The sequence below is a fragment of the Drosophila virilis genome, chromosome 3 (assembly GCF_030788295.1).
Source record: "Drosophila virilis strain 15010-1051.87 chromosome 3, Dvir_AGI_RSII-ME, whole genome shotgun sequence".
In the NCBI taxonomy this organism is placed as follows: Eukaryota; Metazoa; Arthropoda; class Insecta; order Diptera; family Drosophilidae; genus Drosophila; species Drosophila virilis.
Window position 1 is genome coordinate 24,274,751 of NC_091545.1, and position 15,346 is coordinate 24,290,096.

Here is a 15,346-nt window from a genome sequence, read left to right on the forward strand (position 1 = left end):
GGGGGTGGTCACTTTGGACTGTTATGCGTCAGTTTGGCATGTCTCTACTTAGCCACAAAGTTCCTGCTGTCGACCTGCATCAGGTCATAAGATTGTCAAAACATGGTTTGATATTTTATTTTTGTTTAGCTAGAAAAAGTTTCGAATTTCGCGCGTTACGTAGAATGTGTGTCTTTTCTTTTTGCTTAGCCACTGTGGCGCCATCTATTGTTTGCGAGCTGCACTACAACCCGCTAGAGCTGTTTGACTGCTCTCTTCCTTTACCCTATTGTCATCGCGTTCTCATTGTCTCTTGCTTCTTGTTGCTATTCTTTGGACTTATCTTATCGAGAGTCAAATGAAAACAAGTCATAAGCATATTGTTAGTGAAGAAAGGTTTTGGGTATTGCACAGATGCTCTGATAATCGTATACTTATTGATCGCGATGCACCGCACACTTGCTTGCATATACACATACATACATACATATGTATATATAGACATGGTCTACTCGAAATTTGAATTAATGAATGGAATACTAAACCTGGCACAACAGCGGCTGCCTGCTCTTAATCTCTTCTCTGTAGTTGTTCACATTGCTCCCGTTACGTTTTATTTGCACTCTTCGCAATTGTTGATTTGCTGTGACTGCAGCTGTTGCTGCACTGCTCTCTGCTCTCTGCTCTTTGCTTCTTGTCTGCGTCCCCCGCAGAATCACTCGCTGCGCTTGCATATTACAAAACTTTTTACTTCGTCCACTTTTGCATTTTCATTTATTTCGCTGCTGGCGTCAACGGCGCTGCCTTCATTTACTTGCCGCGCTGCTCCGGCGGAAGGAAGGGGGCGCGGAGGCTGAACTTTTGTTGTTATGCATATCGCTTCACTTTTAGTTCTGAGCGGCGCTGCCGAAGAAATTTCATTTCGTTTCCTTAACGAAACTTAACTTTGCTTTCTGCAATGCCTTTTGCCTTTGAACTTTCTGTGCAACTTTTTTTTTGCCGGACACGAATATAAAGAAATAAGTAAACCGCCAATAAGTAGATAAAAAGGCACGCACACACACACACACACTAACACAATCGAAATCGGACTACAGTCAAAGCGGTTTGCAATTATTGTGCTTTAATTCAGATTTTTGTATGCTTGCAGTTAAATAGAAACTTTATGAATAGCATCTTTGATACTAAAGAGGATCTGCAGAAAATCGAGCAGTTACTTTGCTTGACTTGAATGAACGCGTAACGCAAAGAAGGGCGAAAACTAAGAGCGAGTAAGAGCATTGAGGAGGTTGGTCAAAGAGAGAGAGAGAGAGTCGTGTTAGCAGAGGCATTGTTTAATATGAATGGGACTCAAGGAACAGTTATATTGCGTTTGCCTGCGTAAACAGATACGATCGCATATACACACATACATACATACACTTTTTTGTATGTATATTAACCGATAACGGTTGCTAACTTATTTGATCTATAAGAAAACTTTAAAGATTTAAATTTAATGAGCTCACACATCAGATAATAAATTGCTTGATCTGGCTAACCCTTCCCAACATCTGACCCCTACTTATGTACAAAAAATAACACACACACACACACACATACATATATCGCACACATCCAGTTTAATAAAGCGGCTTTTGTTAGAGCGCCAACACGACGGCCAGTCGAGTGCCACCCCGCACCCCCCACCCCCCACCCGCAGCCGCACATCCATCGCTTCTGGCACGAGCCTGCAATGGTTAACAGCATTGTTACACTTTTAAACGGTATTTTTACGTTTTGAATATGCGGCAAAAGGTAGTTGAACCGTCGACTCCGCGTCTGGTCCAGTTCTGGTTCTGGTTCTGGTTCTGGTTTTTGCTGCTGGTCAGATCCGCTGCGGTTCATTAGCGCACCAAATGCGCTTTGGTCTTTTATGCAGCGGCCTATCCGCAAGCAGCAGCGTGGGCGGAGGGGGAGTGGTCGCGAATGTCGCGTCGCTTTGTCGGTTGCCTCTAAAACTAGAACACATGAGCACGTAATTTAGTAGCCGCTTTAGCGCTTTTGTGTGAAAATCACAACGAAAACAAAGAGTGAGAGAGAGAGAGGGAGATGCCGAGAGGAGGCCGCTCTCTCACTTAGACACACACACACACACACTGACACTCACCCCTTGCCATTAACCTATGTATGTATGTGGTGGCTTGTTGTTTATGGTCATGTGCCTCATTGGGATCGCAGGCACTTTGTGTGGGTCCGGTTTTTGCCGTTAATTCCTTTTTATTAATAGCCACCAACACAAAGGCGAATGAGAAGAGCAAAAACAGACAAATACCCGTGGAGAAAAAATAAACACGAATTGTGTTAGTTGAACGGGAACCCAAACGAACCTACGACCATGACGCAAAACTAATCAGATTTTATTTGATTTTTTTCAATGTAATTGGCCAACAAAATGGAGGGCAATTTGTTGTGCGACTGGAACAGGCATAATATAAAGTTAAGATCAGCTGCAAATAAACAAATAATGCAATAAAAAGCTCAATTTAAGACAGCACAAATTTGTGACTGTGTTTTTTTTTTTTTGTATCAAACTGCCCCTCGTTAGAACTCAAGCGTTTCTTATCAATTCCACTATGCTAACAGATAATTGAGGGAAATTCGCAATATATCACATTTTTGATTAAAAAATAATTGGAAAAACAAAAAAAAAAAAAGTGTGCCCAAAGCACTCAACGTTATCAGCCATATCAGCGCAGCTTTTTTGCTAAACCTTTTAAATTTATTAATGCTGCCTAGAAAAACTTAGAAAATACAATACACGATACGTATGTTAGTTATAAATTAGACGTGAGTTGGGTGTAGGGGGGTGGGAGCGGGATCGGGCCTCTACTCGGCATCGCTGGCCACGGACATGTCGGGCACCAGATCGGCATTGTCGGCGACTGTTGGGGAGAGGGGTTCAGTGTGTGGGGGCACTTGAAAGATGGTTTAGAACTCACCCTGATCCAGAGCATCGGCGGCAACGGACATGTCGGGCACAAGATCAGCATCAGCCTGGAATGGCTCCACCTTGACGGCTGATATGATGCACAGTTAGAACGGTTGCAACTTGGCCACGAATCGTGCACGGAACTTACTCTCGTTATCCTCGGCATCGGCGGCCACAGACATGTCGGGCACCTGGTCAATGTCGGCGTTGGCCAGCTGGGCGCTCATGAAGCGGAAGGGCGGCACCTGACGCTTGCTGGGCGTGTCAACGGCATCGCTGGCCAACGACATGTCCGGCACAGGGGCCAGCATCATGCCATCCTCGGCCGTGGACATGTCCGGCACCAGATCGGCATCGGGCAGCTGTAAATGGGGCACCGCAGCGCCATAGACGAGGGGCAGCAGCAGAGCAAGTATCGCCAGGTATTTCATTGTGGAATCTCTTCAGTTAACTAAACGTGCGAGCCAGCTGGGAATTTGTTCTTATAGCCAACATGCGCGGCCCTTATCAAATCTATATATATACAATATTTAATTTACAAGCTGCCTACTGCGCCTCTTCAGATAAGATTCTCTCGTCTGGCAGAAATATCTGGCCTGCCATATAAACATCTATATAAATATTGTCGTGTGCTTCACACAAAATCAAAAGTTGTTTATTGGTTCTTTCGCTCAAGTAAAGAAAACAGAAATCAAATCAAACGAAATCTTTAAGTGGTTCGCGTGCTTAAGGACTCTATTATTCCATTATTATTATTATTATTATTATTATTACTAATCTATTTAGAGATCTTTGGTTCGGCTTGCGTCTACCTGTGCGACCCTTGAAACCCGAGCAAAACAATTTGATTTAGCGGCTTTTCGCTTAACAGGTAAATACTTTATTTTCATATTATATTTTTGAAAAAAAAAATAATGTTTTTATTTGTCTTCAACGACTGAAGTTTTGTAATATTCGAATCTCTCAAATAAATGGCTTAGACACAATATGTAAAAATGGAAAGTATAAATGAAATAAGAGATTGTAAATAATCAATAAAATGTTAAATGTTACAAAAATTACTCCACATTTGTTTGTGGCTAATAAACGCAATTATCAAATTCAATGTATATTTTCAATTGTTTTTTTTTTTTTGGCTGCTTTTTATGCTGCGCACCTACATGCCCAGTATATCGGCGTCCTGGTCATCCATAATGTCCTGCGGCTCGCGCTTCAGGCGACCCATGTCGAAGTCGTCGGCCGCAATGATGCCCGCCATTTCGGAGTCCTCGCGCCCGGCCTGCTGCCTGGCCGCGGGGCGTGGCAGCGGCTGGGATTGGGATTGAGATTGGGATTGGGAGTGGGATTGGGCACGAGAATCGGCCAATAGATTGGCCACATTTGCACTCGGAGACGTCGACTGTTTGATCGGCACGGGCGCGGCGCTCAATGGTGAACGCACCGTGGACACCGATGGCTTCTGCTGCTGGCCTCCCGCATTGCCCTTCACATTGGCCACGATCATGCTGCGCTTCAGCGGCGATATGGATGTGGAGCCGGAGCTGCCGACAGATCCAGACGAGTTGCCGCTGCGCACCGAGGTGGGCGTGGCGAACTCATTGAAGGCGCTGCCCTGAATACTGGCAATCTGCGGCGTTTTCTGTGGCACCGCACCGCCCCCAGTGGGCGATGGCTGCTTCTGGCCGCCGGACGAGACGCTGCGCATCAACAAGCTATTCCCCGGAGCAATGGCGGCAATATGGTTGCTGCCCACGGGACTCTGGGAGTAGCGTGGACGTTGCGGCGGCGGCACCATGGTCTGCGAGGCGGGCGCCATGCGTCGCTTGAGCAGCGCAGCTTCCAGCTGGGCGGCATTGGCAGCCGCGGCGGGGGAGGTGGAGGCGGAGGCGAGAGCTGTGCTGGGACCACCGGCGCCGCAGACCGAATAGCGCCTGCCCATTTGACGCACAAGAACGGGCTTGGAGGAGATTCCGGACGTGGCAGCCGTGGGCGTCATTTTGCTAAAGGCGCCTGGTGAATGGCTGAAAAGCTCCTCCAAGGGATCCACGATGCCGCGCGGTGTCTTCGGACTGCTGCCGGGCACAATGAAGGTGCCCACACGGCTGGGCCCGCTGGTCAGCGGAATTGTGTTCGAACTGGAATTGCTGTCAATGCTGTCCTTGCGCCCGGCAGCGCCCGTCAGAGCAGCCGATGCATTGACTCCGGCCACGATCTTGGTGTGGTTGTTCATCTGGAGTATGCGATAGAGTTTCTTGTCGTCGCCAATGGCAGTTGCTCCTTGCACGTGGGCTGGCCTAAAGATGCGCTGCACAACACTTGGAGGCTTGCCGGCCGCCATGCGCTGATTGGGCGTGTTCGCAGCTGGGGGGCAGCTGCTGGCAGCTCGATCGCTGGTATGCTTGGCCGCGCTCACCATGCTGACCAGCTCCCGGATGAGACGCAACTCGCCATCGCTGACATGATCGAAGCCCGATGGCGTATTAATATTGAAGTGCTGGACCTCGCCGCTGTTGGGAAAGTCGGTGGCATCGTCGAAGGTCTCCATTAGGGCCTGAAAGATCTTCTGCTTGAAGTGCATCTTCTGGCGCGGATTCATTTCCTTCATCTGCGGCCGCACCATATCCAGAAAGTGCTCGTCCGAGAATATATCCTGGCACTCCGTCTGATTGCCGCGCTCGCAGCGCTTGATCAGGGTCAGCACCGGCGGAGTTGTGCTCACAATGGGCGATGCCGTGATCGAGGCCGTTTGCGTTGAAAAGCTCGAGCCGGGCGTGGAACTGGAAGTGCTGCTCATTATGCTGTTGCTGCTCGCGGCGCAGTTCGTGGTGCTGATGACCAACGTGTTGCTGCTGGACACAAGACGTTGCTGCTGCTGCTGTTGCTGCTGCTGAGGCTGCGAATTCGACGTGGCTGTCGGTGGCTGCTTGAAGTTCTCCATGATGTTGACTGGCGCTGGGGCGCGCTGCCCGGCAAAGTTGCCTCTCAGTCCTGGCGGCGTAGCCAGTGGACGTTTGTTTATAGCAGCCATTGCAGCGAGACGGGCAGGACCCGGCGGACGACCTACACCGAAATGATGACGCGGCTGCACAGTTTGAGTTGTTTGTCCGGCTTGAGAATGTGGATGCTGCTGCTGCTGCTGCTGTTGTTGCTGCTGGCCAGGCACAGGGCCTGGTCGACGGGCCAGCACCAGCTGCTGTGCCGTCGGTGCCGTGGAACGAGGACGCGGAAATATGTCATCCCGTGTGCTAGGCAGAGCTGGCTTCGGTGACGGCTTGACGGCCTTCGCATGCGTCTTCGCTTGGGTCGCATTCGCCGGCAAACTGGCCCGGGGCACCGGGGTCATCTTGACGGGCGAGGTGGAGCTGCGCAAGCTGTTGGCCGCAGCAATGGTCATGGATTTGCGGCGCTGCAGCCGTGTCAGACGCTGCTCGGCGGCTGCCTTTTGGATGGGCAGCTGCTTGATGCGATTGGCCGCACGACGCAGGCGCCGGCCACCGCCCACGCTGGCGGTCTCATCGGGACTGTCCTCGGCCATTTGCTCGTAAAGCGGATCCGTGGCCGGCGAGACTGGTGGCTTCTTGCCAATGATCAGGCAATTGGATGAGGAGTTTGTGTTGCTTTGCTTGATGAAGAACTCCGGCTGTTTGGCAACGGCGCTGTTGCTGGTCCCGGCGAAGCTGGCCACCGAGCCTAGTGATGATGTTGTGGGCGTGGCAGTGCCCTCTGACAACTCCTTGTCGTCGGGATGGGAGCTGTTTTCCTCCTCGCTGGCAACTTCGTCCGTTTCTGCGGCGTTCGACTTGTCTTTGTCCTGCTTCTCCGTTTGCTCTTCCTTCTCCTTCTCCTGCTGCTGCTGCTGCTTGTTTTCTTCCTTAATCTTTGATTTATCTTTATCTGGTTTATTCGTGTCGGGCTCCGGGGTCATATTGCCAGCAGCTGCCTGTTTCAGTTTAGCCAGCGGCTGCTCCTCCACTGCTTCGGTAATATCCTTTTTCTTGCCTTTATATTCATCGAGCGTCGGCTCTTTGCTCTTGCTCTTGCTATCCCGCTCTCGCTTCGGCTCGGGCGATTCCCTCTCCTGCTCACCTGCGTCGGACAGAGACAGATGCGGCTTCAAGAACTTAAGCTCCTCGGCCAAGTAGAAAGCCGGTCGCTTCAGCCCGTTGCGGTGACGATGCTCGTCCGATGTCGTCCAGCGGACATAATCGTTGCGAATCTGACGCCAGCGGCGCTTGCACTTTTCCACTGTACGCGTGCGAAAGAGAGAGGCAGATATATGTAGCTACAGTGTGAAGTTGGCAGAGAGATCGGGTCACAGGTAATCGAAACATTTGCCTGGTCGGGTGTGGGTGGCTGGCTGGCTGGCTGGGTTGGGTTGGGTTGGGTTGGGTCGGTGTAGCTGTTGTAGGTGTGGGTGTGTGTGTGTGGGTGGTTTATTTCGATACCTGAGCCTATAAGGCTGAAAATCCGAACAGATGTTCAGCTCCGACAGGCTGCCTGGTAATCTGGCCGATATATTGACTCTAAGCCTAGCTCAATAAGTGCCATAAATGTAAACACGTGTGCATTCAAATTGCTCAAGTTTCGACTTTCAGAAATTATCATGCCATAAAAGTATACAACTCTTTTGTTTTATGTTCGTAATACCATCTCTTATCCAAAACTTAACTTAAATAACTATCATAATTACTTTCTTAAGAAACTTAGATAAAAGAAACTATAACTGAGAAGTGAACGCAGATGTTCTTGGAAATAAAATCTCCTTCTGCATTCAATATTCAATCGATTCTTTCGATCGGAGCTATTCGACAATAAAACTTATATTTAAAAAAAAGGAGTTCCGATACTGTTCCGATGTCAAGGCTAACAATGATAGGCATTAAGAAATTTTTCTAGCAGCAATTTTATTTACGATCCTCAATCGATCTTAAGAAAGCTACGTGTTTTAAGTTTTGGGTTGCACATTTATCGCCAAAATAAAATAAAATTCTTGTGCTAGAACTCAATTTTTTGGCCTATAGCGTGTTTACAACAACTCCGATTCGATGAACTCGGCTCATTTAACGTAGAGTAGAAGAGGATCTTTGTAAAACTTAAACTTGATCGAGGCTTGCTTAGAAAAATACAGAGATACACAAGTATATGAACGGACAATAGGATGGATTTTATCAATTCTTTAACAATTCAAATTTCGCTAATCTCAAACGGAAAAGTTGTTTTGTTTGCCTCAAAAATTAAAACAATCGCGTTTTCAAGACCAAAATAAAATACCCGGCGTTGGCTGGCCAGAATCACCTTCGCAGTGACGAAATTGGAAGCTCGAATACGTTTATTTCTTTCATTGTCCCTGTTTCAGCTTCTCGCATTCTTGGGCTTTGTTATTCACGCTGTAAAACGACACGGAATCGATTTCACAATCACTCAAACACGAAACAAATCTATCGAAATCAGCTTGATTTACCTCACTGAGAACTTAACAAAACTGAGTTAATTGCATAAACGAACTAATTTCATATCATTTAGATTATTTAATTATTCGCTGAAATATTTTGCACAACCGCTCGATCTGGTCGAGTCGAGAAACTTTCAGGAACTGACTTGAAACACGAATTGCTAACAGTACAAGCAACTCAATTGACAGGATGTGGCTTTGATACATAAGTCAAAGCCATCTTTTCAAGAGCAATACAAAGAGCAAATTTCGATTTCTGAGTAGAGATGAACAAGCCAAGAAAAATTATTTCAATTGTCGAGCTGCTCTCGAGCTATTGAACATATGGAATATTAACAGTTAATATAATTAAATATATATTAACTATGACAATAAAATGACGAGTTCGCATTATTTTAAAGAAATTTTTTAACTGACTTAAAGTTGTAATCAAAGAGATAATATGTTGGAGTCTAATTTGTTATAGAAATCGCTTAAGAAATGTTTAAGTTGCCAGTTTCATGTAAAGTATTTCGAATATTGGAATAGTGACTTTAAAACTGCAATTCAGTGACTTTCAAAACGTAACTTCAAAAAGGAGTCGATGACTGAAGTATTTTATGCGAAGTCCATCTGTCAAAATTGTCATTTAGGAAGTAACTAAATAAGATTTAACTGCATCTAACCTCGTTATATCTTATCCAATAACTAGCTTTAAAAGCGTTCAAAAGACAATTAAAAAAAAAAAACTATATGCTATTTACCATTTGCATGAAAACTATCTATTTGTGTAACTTTAGACTGCAAAATAAGAAACTTATCGCTAGCGAAATACACGCAGAAACTAATCTAAGAATATGTGAAAATATGTATTTTTAATTTTTAAGCTATAAGCTTTTAATTAAGCTCAACAGTTTGACAATCTATAATTATTTTCAATTTTCAAAGTTCATGCGAAAACATATTCAATTGAGTTGAAAATTTTGCTGTCCTTTTGAAATGTCAGGTGAAAAAGTACAGTGTAGTCAAATTCTAAATTTGACGATAAAAAATGGCAATAAAAGTAAGTTTCGATAAAACATATAAATTTATCGATTTAAGCTCGTTTGATTTTTTGACGTTACTAAATTAGTAGTAATTCGGTTGAAGTTTCATTTACGATTAAATCTATTAATAAAGTTAAAAATATGAATTTAAAAATAAAAACATGCTCTTAAATAAAGCTACAAGGAGTCCTAATTATATTTGATATTTGATATTGAATTTATAACCAATATTTACCTAAAATCCTTAATAAGAAATATCAAATTTAATTACCATAAATAATTTAACGTAAATTTTAAAGTTCCAATTAGTTAAATCCAATTTGAATGCGCACGTGCAATTTGGCAATTAGCAACACTTTGAGTACTGCCAACTTACTTTTAACAGTCGCCACACAACACTTGTCTGTGGCGATACACGATAACGATAAACGCAAATGCGCACGCTCACTTTGCAACACTACTTACCCGACTCTCCCACCTCTGAGGCAACCAAATCCCAGCAGTTCTCTGATGGTAGTCTTTTTCTATAATGTTCATGACTTTGATCATATAGAATCGGTTGATTCTCTATTGCGCGGCACAGTTTTGCATTTGATTTAAATGCAGACATGGCTTAACAACTAAACACACACACTAGCGAGCACTTTGAGTTGATTTTATATTTATTTTACTTCAATTCAAAACTGGCGAGAAACTTGTCCGACAGCAACACGCGTCGTACGTAAAGCGAACTGACACAGCTGCGAATATGACACACATACACGCACACACACATTCGTGTACATGCCGTCAGAGAGCGCGAGAGTGCCCAGAGAGACGATTGTGTTGGTATTTGTGAATGTGATGCAAACTAAATTGGCAGGCCAAACTAGAGGGTTGCATTATTGTCGTCGCCGCCGCCGATTTCTTTCGATAGCAATTTCCTTTTGCAGCAAAGCTTTATTTGCAGCTTCTAATACATATCCGCGTCTATTATATGCAATTTAATACATCTATACATCTTATTTATTCACATTGAATTGGCGATTGACACAAAAGTATTGCAGCAGATAGAAATAAAGCGAATATTGCTGAATATTGTTAGTCTGTAACATTACAGGGTGTCGACGTACAACAGAATTTCTACAGTATACAGTATGTCAATAAAGTGTTTTTACTAACAAAAAAAAACTAATTTTTTGGGTTTAGTTGAAAATAAATGTACCTAAAAGTGAGAATTTTTTTTCAATTATAATTTATTTCGATTCTATATTTCTCCTAGAACTTAATGGCAAAAAGAATTGTTAAATAACATTACCCAAACATTTTATAAAATTAAAAAACTAAAAACATTCACATTTTATGCTGTCAATAAAGTGTTTTTACAGCTACGGTAAATTGTTTTGCCGTTCTCTTTTGGGTGATCCCGTTAGATTTGGGCCCATGCGTTTTGGCTTCTCTTGTGTCTTCGACTTTTCTTGTCATTTTCTATTGCAATTTATAACGTTTTGCTTTAATTTTATGAAAAATAAAATGCCAGGAAAAAGAACAACTTTTGAAGTCGCTCAGCTGGTGTATTATAACCATCAGATGGGACGTCAAGTCTCGGAACTGGCTGATATGTTTAATTTATCAAAAGCAACGATATACAACATATTAAACAGAGCCAATAAGGAAGATAGGCTAGAGGCAAAGCCAGTATGTGGTCGACCCTGCAAAATTTCTGACAGAGATAAGCGAAAAATTCTGAGAAAAATTGAGAAAAATCCACAAATTTCGCTTAGGGATATTGCTCAGGAGTTCAAGGAAGAAAGTGGTGTTGATGTGTCACATGAAACTGTCCGAAAATTACTGAATTCCAATGACTACACATCACGAGTTGCCAGGAAAAAACCTCTACTATCGGCGGCGAATATTTTGAAGCGGCTATCGTTCGCTCAAGTCCATGTAAATAGTTCGAACGATTTTTGGAGTAACGTCATATTCTGTGACGAAAGCAAGATGATGCTATTCTACAACGATGGGCCATCCAGAGTCTGGAGAAAGCCACTAACAGCGTTGGAAAACCGCAATATTATTCCAACCGTTAAATTCGGAAAACTATCAGTGATGGTGTGGGGGTGTATTTCGAGCAAGGGTGTAGGAGATTTGACCTTCATTGAGAATACCATGGATGCTAGACAATATCTGAGCATTTTACAGACACATCTCGTCAGTAGTGCACAGAAATTTGGATTCTATGAGGACAATAAGCCAATTTTTAAATTTTACCAGGACAATGACCCGAAGCATAAAGCTCATATGGTAAGAGTTTGGCTGTTGTACAACTGTGGAAAGGTGTTAGACACTCCACCACAAAGTCCAGATATGAATCCAATAGAAAATGTGTGGTCATATTTGAAAAAAAAAGTCGCAAAGCGGAGTCCAAAATCAAAAACTGATTTAAAAGCTGCTGTACTGGAAGAATGGCAGAAGATTCCAGAAACATACATACAAAACCTTATTGTTTCAATGAAACGGCGATTGCAGGCTGTATGTGACGCTAATGGCAGCCACACAAAGTATTAAAAAAAAATATTCCTGTTTTTTTAACATTGTTATTTAGTAATAAAGTTTCGTGTAAAAACACTTTATTGACAGCATAAAATTTGAATGTTTTTAGTTTTTTAATTTTATAAAATGTTTGGGTAATGTTATTTAACAATTCTTTTTGCCATTAAGTTCTAGGAAAAATATAGAATCGAAATAAATTAGAATTGAAAAAAAATTCTCACTTTTAGGTACATTTATTTTCAACTAAACCCAAAAAATTAGTTTTTTTTCGTTAGTCAAAACACTTTATTGACATACTGTATGCAACCGATCAAACATCATTGCCAGCCGGTATTATTAATAACCGACTCGCTGTAGCAGCTGCTTTAAAGCTGGCAATGCTTCTGCTCTCGCTCACTCTCTTTCTCTGAGAGAGTAGCTGTGAATGTGTGCGTGACCATAAGCGTCGTGTTATTTGCTGATATTTCGGGGGTTGTTCGGCACAATATGTAGCAGGCCCCTTCTCGTTGTTATTTATACTGTCGACGCCTATGCACCAATTGAGTTGTTTTTTTGCCGGCAAACAAGCTGTTTACGACAATAACAATACGTGCATATGTACATACATATGTATACATGTATATGATTCATTTTAGATGCTGGTTGACTTGGTTCTGTTAGCGTTTAGCAGTCTAAAATATATGAATTTAATAACTTATATACTCAACAAGTTATGGTTGAGCGTTGTAAAAAAATGAACACATTGACGTTGGATTTTCTGTCGCATTTTCAATATTCTTATCAACGCCTTACAGCAACACCGTCCGTAAGTTGGTGAGAGAGAGAGAGAGAGAGAGCGCGAGAGTAACCGTTAACCCAAATAAATTGTAATAGTGTGCGAGCACGAAACTCAACACAACAGCAATTTCACTGCGGCAGCAACAGCAGCGACGACAACAGCAACAGCAGAAGCAGCAGCAGCAGCAGCAGCAACAGCAACAAAAGGCAACCAAAAGCGACTGCAAATCTTAGCAAAACCAGTGGAAAAAGCAATAAACAGATATAACAAATTGCAGGTAGGCGGGCGTAGCTCAAGCTAACACAAGCGCAGGCAAATTTCAATAAATGTAATTATTGCTGGCATCCCACAGAAAACGCGCCAAACAGCTGTTGCGCCCTGCAGGCAACAGAAATGTCTGAAGCATTTTCCGTGTGGACATGCAGCAACTAGAATTCGTTTCTCTTGTCACCTGTGCGCAATGGTTTGTTTTGGCATGCGTGTGTAAATTGTGTCTGTGTATTTGTGCAGAGAGAGAGAGACGAGAGAGCGCGTAAGCGTCGCTGACAGTTTCTCTGGAAACGGACGCAACCAAGTTGCAGTTTTGCTTGGGACTGTGTTGCTGCGCAGTTGACGACTCGAATAATTTGTTGTTTTTGCTATTTTATAGTGAACGAGGCAACATCAGCAGCAGCAACATCAACAACAGCCGCAGCAGCAACAACAACAACAATGAACACACGACGCAGCACCGGCAGCATCAAGTCCAGCAAAAGAAGTATAAGCCGCTTGTATGTGGCGGCACTGACCACAAAGACGATAACACCGGAGCTGCACGCAATAAACGCGAAGATCTGCCGTTTGGTGGAGCAGCATCCCTGCATGTACGATCGCTCGCATCCGGCGTACATGCGCAAATCTCATGTGGAGCAGGCCTGGGTGGACATATCGAAGGAGATGAATGATAGCGGTAAGTGGCGCGCATCACAGCAACATGCTCTATAGATTTCGCATAAATCGAATTCCACAATTTTACAGTTGATAATTGCAAGGAACGCTTTAGGAATATCCGCACCAGCTTTGCGCGATCCATCAACGTGCAACGCGGCTCGAATCGCGTCAAGCCCTACTATCTCAGCGAGGAACTTGAGTTTCTCAAAAAGCACATCACGCCCGGCGTGCCTGTGCCAGTGAAGGGCAGACGGTCACGTGACAGCAACAATCGCAGGTGCGATGATAACGACGAGTATGATGACAACGAGCACGATGATGAGGAGCATGTGGGCGCGCTGGTCCATATAAAACACTCGCTGAGCAGCGATGAGCACGAAAATGAGAACAGCACCGATAGCTCTGAGTGGGTGGCTGAGGAGCATGCGCAGAGTGTCGCCAGCCAAACGCAGGATAAACCCGAGTCTGAGTTGCACCCGCTGAGCGATGAGGACGACCAGAAGCCGAAGGATTTGGTGCAGCCGAATGCCGTGCCCCAAACCTGCCCCTTTCCGACCAAAAAACGGCGACGCACGGTCACCGAGGCACCCAAACCGAGCGAAGTAAGCATGTGAATAAATTATCAACTTTCTTAATGTACTACAGCTGCCATCACCTCACCCTCTGTCACCCATAGCCAGCCGAAGTCGGCGCTGACACTGAAGACACGCCCGCCGATGTAAAGCCACCCGTCATGGACTTTGATGATGCCTTTCTGCAGGGCCTGCGTCCCGAAATGAAGCACATGAACTTCCATCAGAAACTGTTCTTTAAGCGACGCGTTTACGAGCTGCTCAGCGATATATTTGAGGGCGGCGAGAATGCCAGTAGTCAACCACGTACCAATGGACAGGCTGGAGCTACCAACTCGCCGTTACCTCTGCAGCATTTGGGCCTTTTGGGCTGCTCGGGAACGCTGCAGCTGCCCAAGCTAGCGCCGAAACCCTCCAAAGATCTCTAAGTAGAAATAACATTCAATCGACTAATGCCCAAAGACGGCCGCAGCAGCAAACGGAGCTGTGTAATCCATTCGAATTTACGCTGTACAGTAATTTCACATACCCATTATTTTTTGGGTATAGTTATAGTTATAAGACGTTACTATTTTTAAAATGTAATACATTAAATACATATTTACATAAACGATTGTATAATTTTAAATAAGTTTAAATCAGGATACAAATAAATTGTGAGACTTTTATTGCAACAGTTCAATTGATTCTAAGGCCATTTTTGTTTTCTATACCCTAGAACGGTATGGGCGGTTAGCAAGGGCCGATAATTGGGTAGAGACTCAAATAGTTTCGGACAGTATGGAATCGGAACACTGTATTTTAGGAACTATCCGTGTGCAACACCTTTTTTTTTATACTAAGTAGGAACATTATTATGCTCAGACTGCCAACTATGTATGATAGCTACTGTATGTATGTCAGCTGCCTTAGCAACAATCGGACAATAATTCAATAGGTTTTTGTTGCCTAAAGTGCGACTAACTATTTAGTAACTGACTAAAACTCGCTTGAATTATTTCGTCATTTTTTCAATGAAAATAGTAGCATAAATATTTGAATAATTCTCAAAAATACATATTTTCTTTCGTGAATTGAGCGTGTTTTTAATTTAAAGAGCGGATGTGG

General features: G+C 43.9%; 3 protein-coding genes and 1 long non-coding RNA gene across 5 annotated transcripts; 2 read left to right on the forward strand and 2 right to left on the reverse strand.

The window, feature by feature from the left end:
- Positions 1-2,718: 2,718 nt before the first annotated feature.
- Positions 2,719-3,461, reverse strand: LOC6624324 (uncharacterized). The gene is made up of 3 exons (XM_002048353.4): positions 3,099-3,461; positions 2,961-3,038; positions 2,719-2,903 (listed from the first exon to the last, which is right to left on the reverse strand). The coding sequence occupies exons 1-3, from the start codon at positions 3,379-3,381 to the stop codon at positions 2,848-2,850; spliced, it is 417 nt and encodes a 138-aa protein (XP_002048389.1). The 5' UTR covers positions 3,382-3,461; the 3' UTR covers positions 2,719-2,847.
- An 83-nt stretch (positions 3,462-3,544) lies between these two features.
- LOC116651721 (uncharacterized) lies at positions 3,545-3,967 on the forward strand. Its single transcript, XR_004304751.2, has 2 exons — positions 3,545-3,821; positions 3,894-3,967. It is a non-coding gene; the product is annotated as an uncharacterized lncRNA (long non-coding RNA).
- Positions 3,968-4,061: 94 nt separating this feature from the next.
- On the reverse strand, positions 4,062-10,183 carry LOC6622243 (streptococcal hemagglutinin). Its single transcript, XM_002048352.4, has 2 exons — positions 9,893-10,183; positions 4,062-7,195 (listed from the first exon to the last, which is right to left on the reverse strand). The coding sequence occupies exons 1-2, from the start codon at positions 10,035-10,037 to the stop codon at positions 4,107-4,109; spliced, it is 3,234 nt and encodes a 1,077-aa protein (XP_002048388.1). The 5' UTR covers positions 10,038-10,183; the 3' UTR covers positions 4,062-4,106.
- Positions 10,184-12,667: 2,484 nt separating this feature from the next.
- On the forward strand, positions 12,668-14,921 carry LOC6623854 (uncharacterized). Of its 2 annotated transcripts, XM_032438555.2 has the most exons (4): positions 12,668-13,014; positions 13,387-13,686; positions 13,755-14,269; positions 14,344-14,921. In XM_032438555.2, exons 2-4 carry the CDS (start codon positions 13,449-13,451, stop codon positions 14,665-14,667), a joined length of 1,077 nt encoding a protein of 358 aa, XP_032294446.1. In that variant the 5' UTR covers positions 12,668-13,014; positions 13,387-13,448; the 3' UTR covers positions 14,668-14,921. The 2 variants fall into 2 exon arrangements, with proteins under 2 accessions (XP_032294446.1, XP_002048387.1); XM_002048351.4 differs by lacking the exon at positions 12,668-13,014 and having other exon boundaries at positions 13,265-13,686.
- Positions 14,922-15,346: the final 425 nt, after the last annotated feature.

Bases quoted from the DNA above. Each gene is read 5' to 3' on its own strand.
- LOC6622243 (XM_002048352.4), bottom strand. From the start codon at position 10,037: ATGTCTGCATTTAAATCAAATGCAAAACTGTGCCGCGCAATAGAGAAT. The intron at 7,196-9,892 runs GTAAGTAGTGTT...GCACGCGTACAG, and splicing joins CTCAGAGGTGGGAGAGTCGG to TGGAAAAGTGCAAGCGCCGC.
- LOC6624324 (XM_002048353.4), bottom strand. From the start codon at position 3,381: ATGAAATACCTGGCGATACTTGCTCTGCTGCTGCCCCTCGTCTATGGC. The intron at 3,039-3,098 runs GTAAGTTCCGTG...GCATCATATCAG, and splicing joins CGATGCCGAGGATAACGAGA to CCGTCAAGGTGGAGCCATTC. The intron at 2,904-2,960 runs GTGAGTTCTAAA...TCTCCCCAACAG, and splicing joins CGCCGATGCTCTGGATCAGG to TCGCCGACAATGCCGATCTG.
- LOC6623854 (XM_032438555.2), top strand. From the start codon at position 13,449: ATGAACACACGACGCAGCACCGGCAGCATCAAGTCCAGCAAAAGAAGT. The intron at 13,687-13,754 runs GTAAGTGGCGCG...ACAATTTTACAG, and splicing joins GAAGGAGATGAATGATAGCG to TTGATAATTGCAAGGAACGC. The intron at 14,270-14,343 runs GTAAGCATGTGA...TGTCACCCATAG, and splicing joins AGGCACCCAAACCGAGCGAA to CCAGCCGAAGTCGGCGCTGA.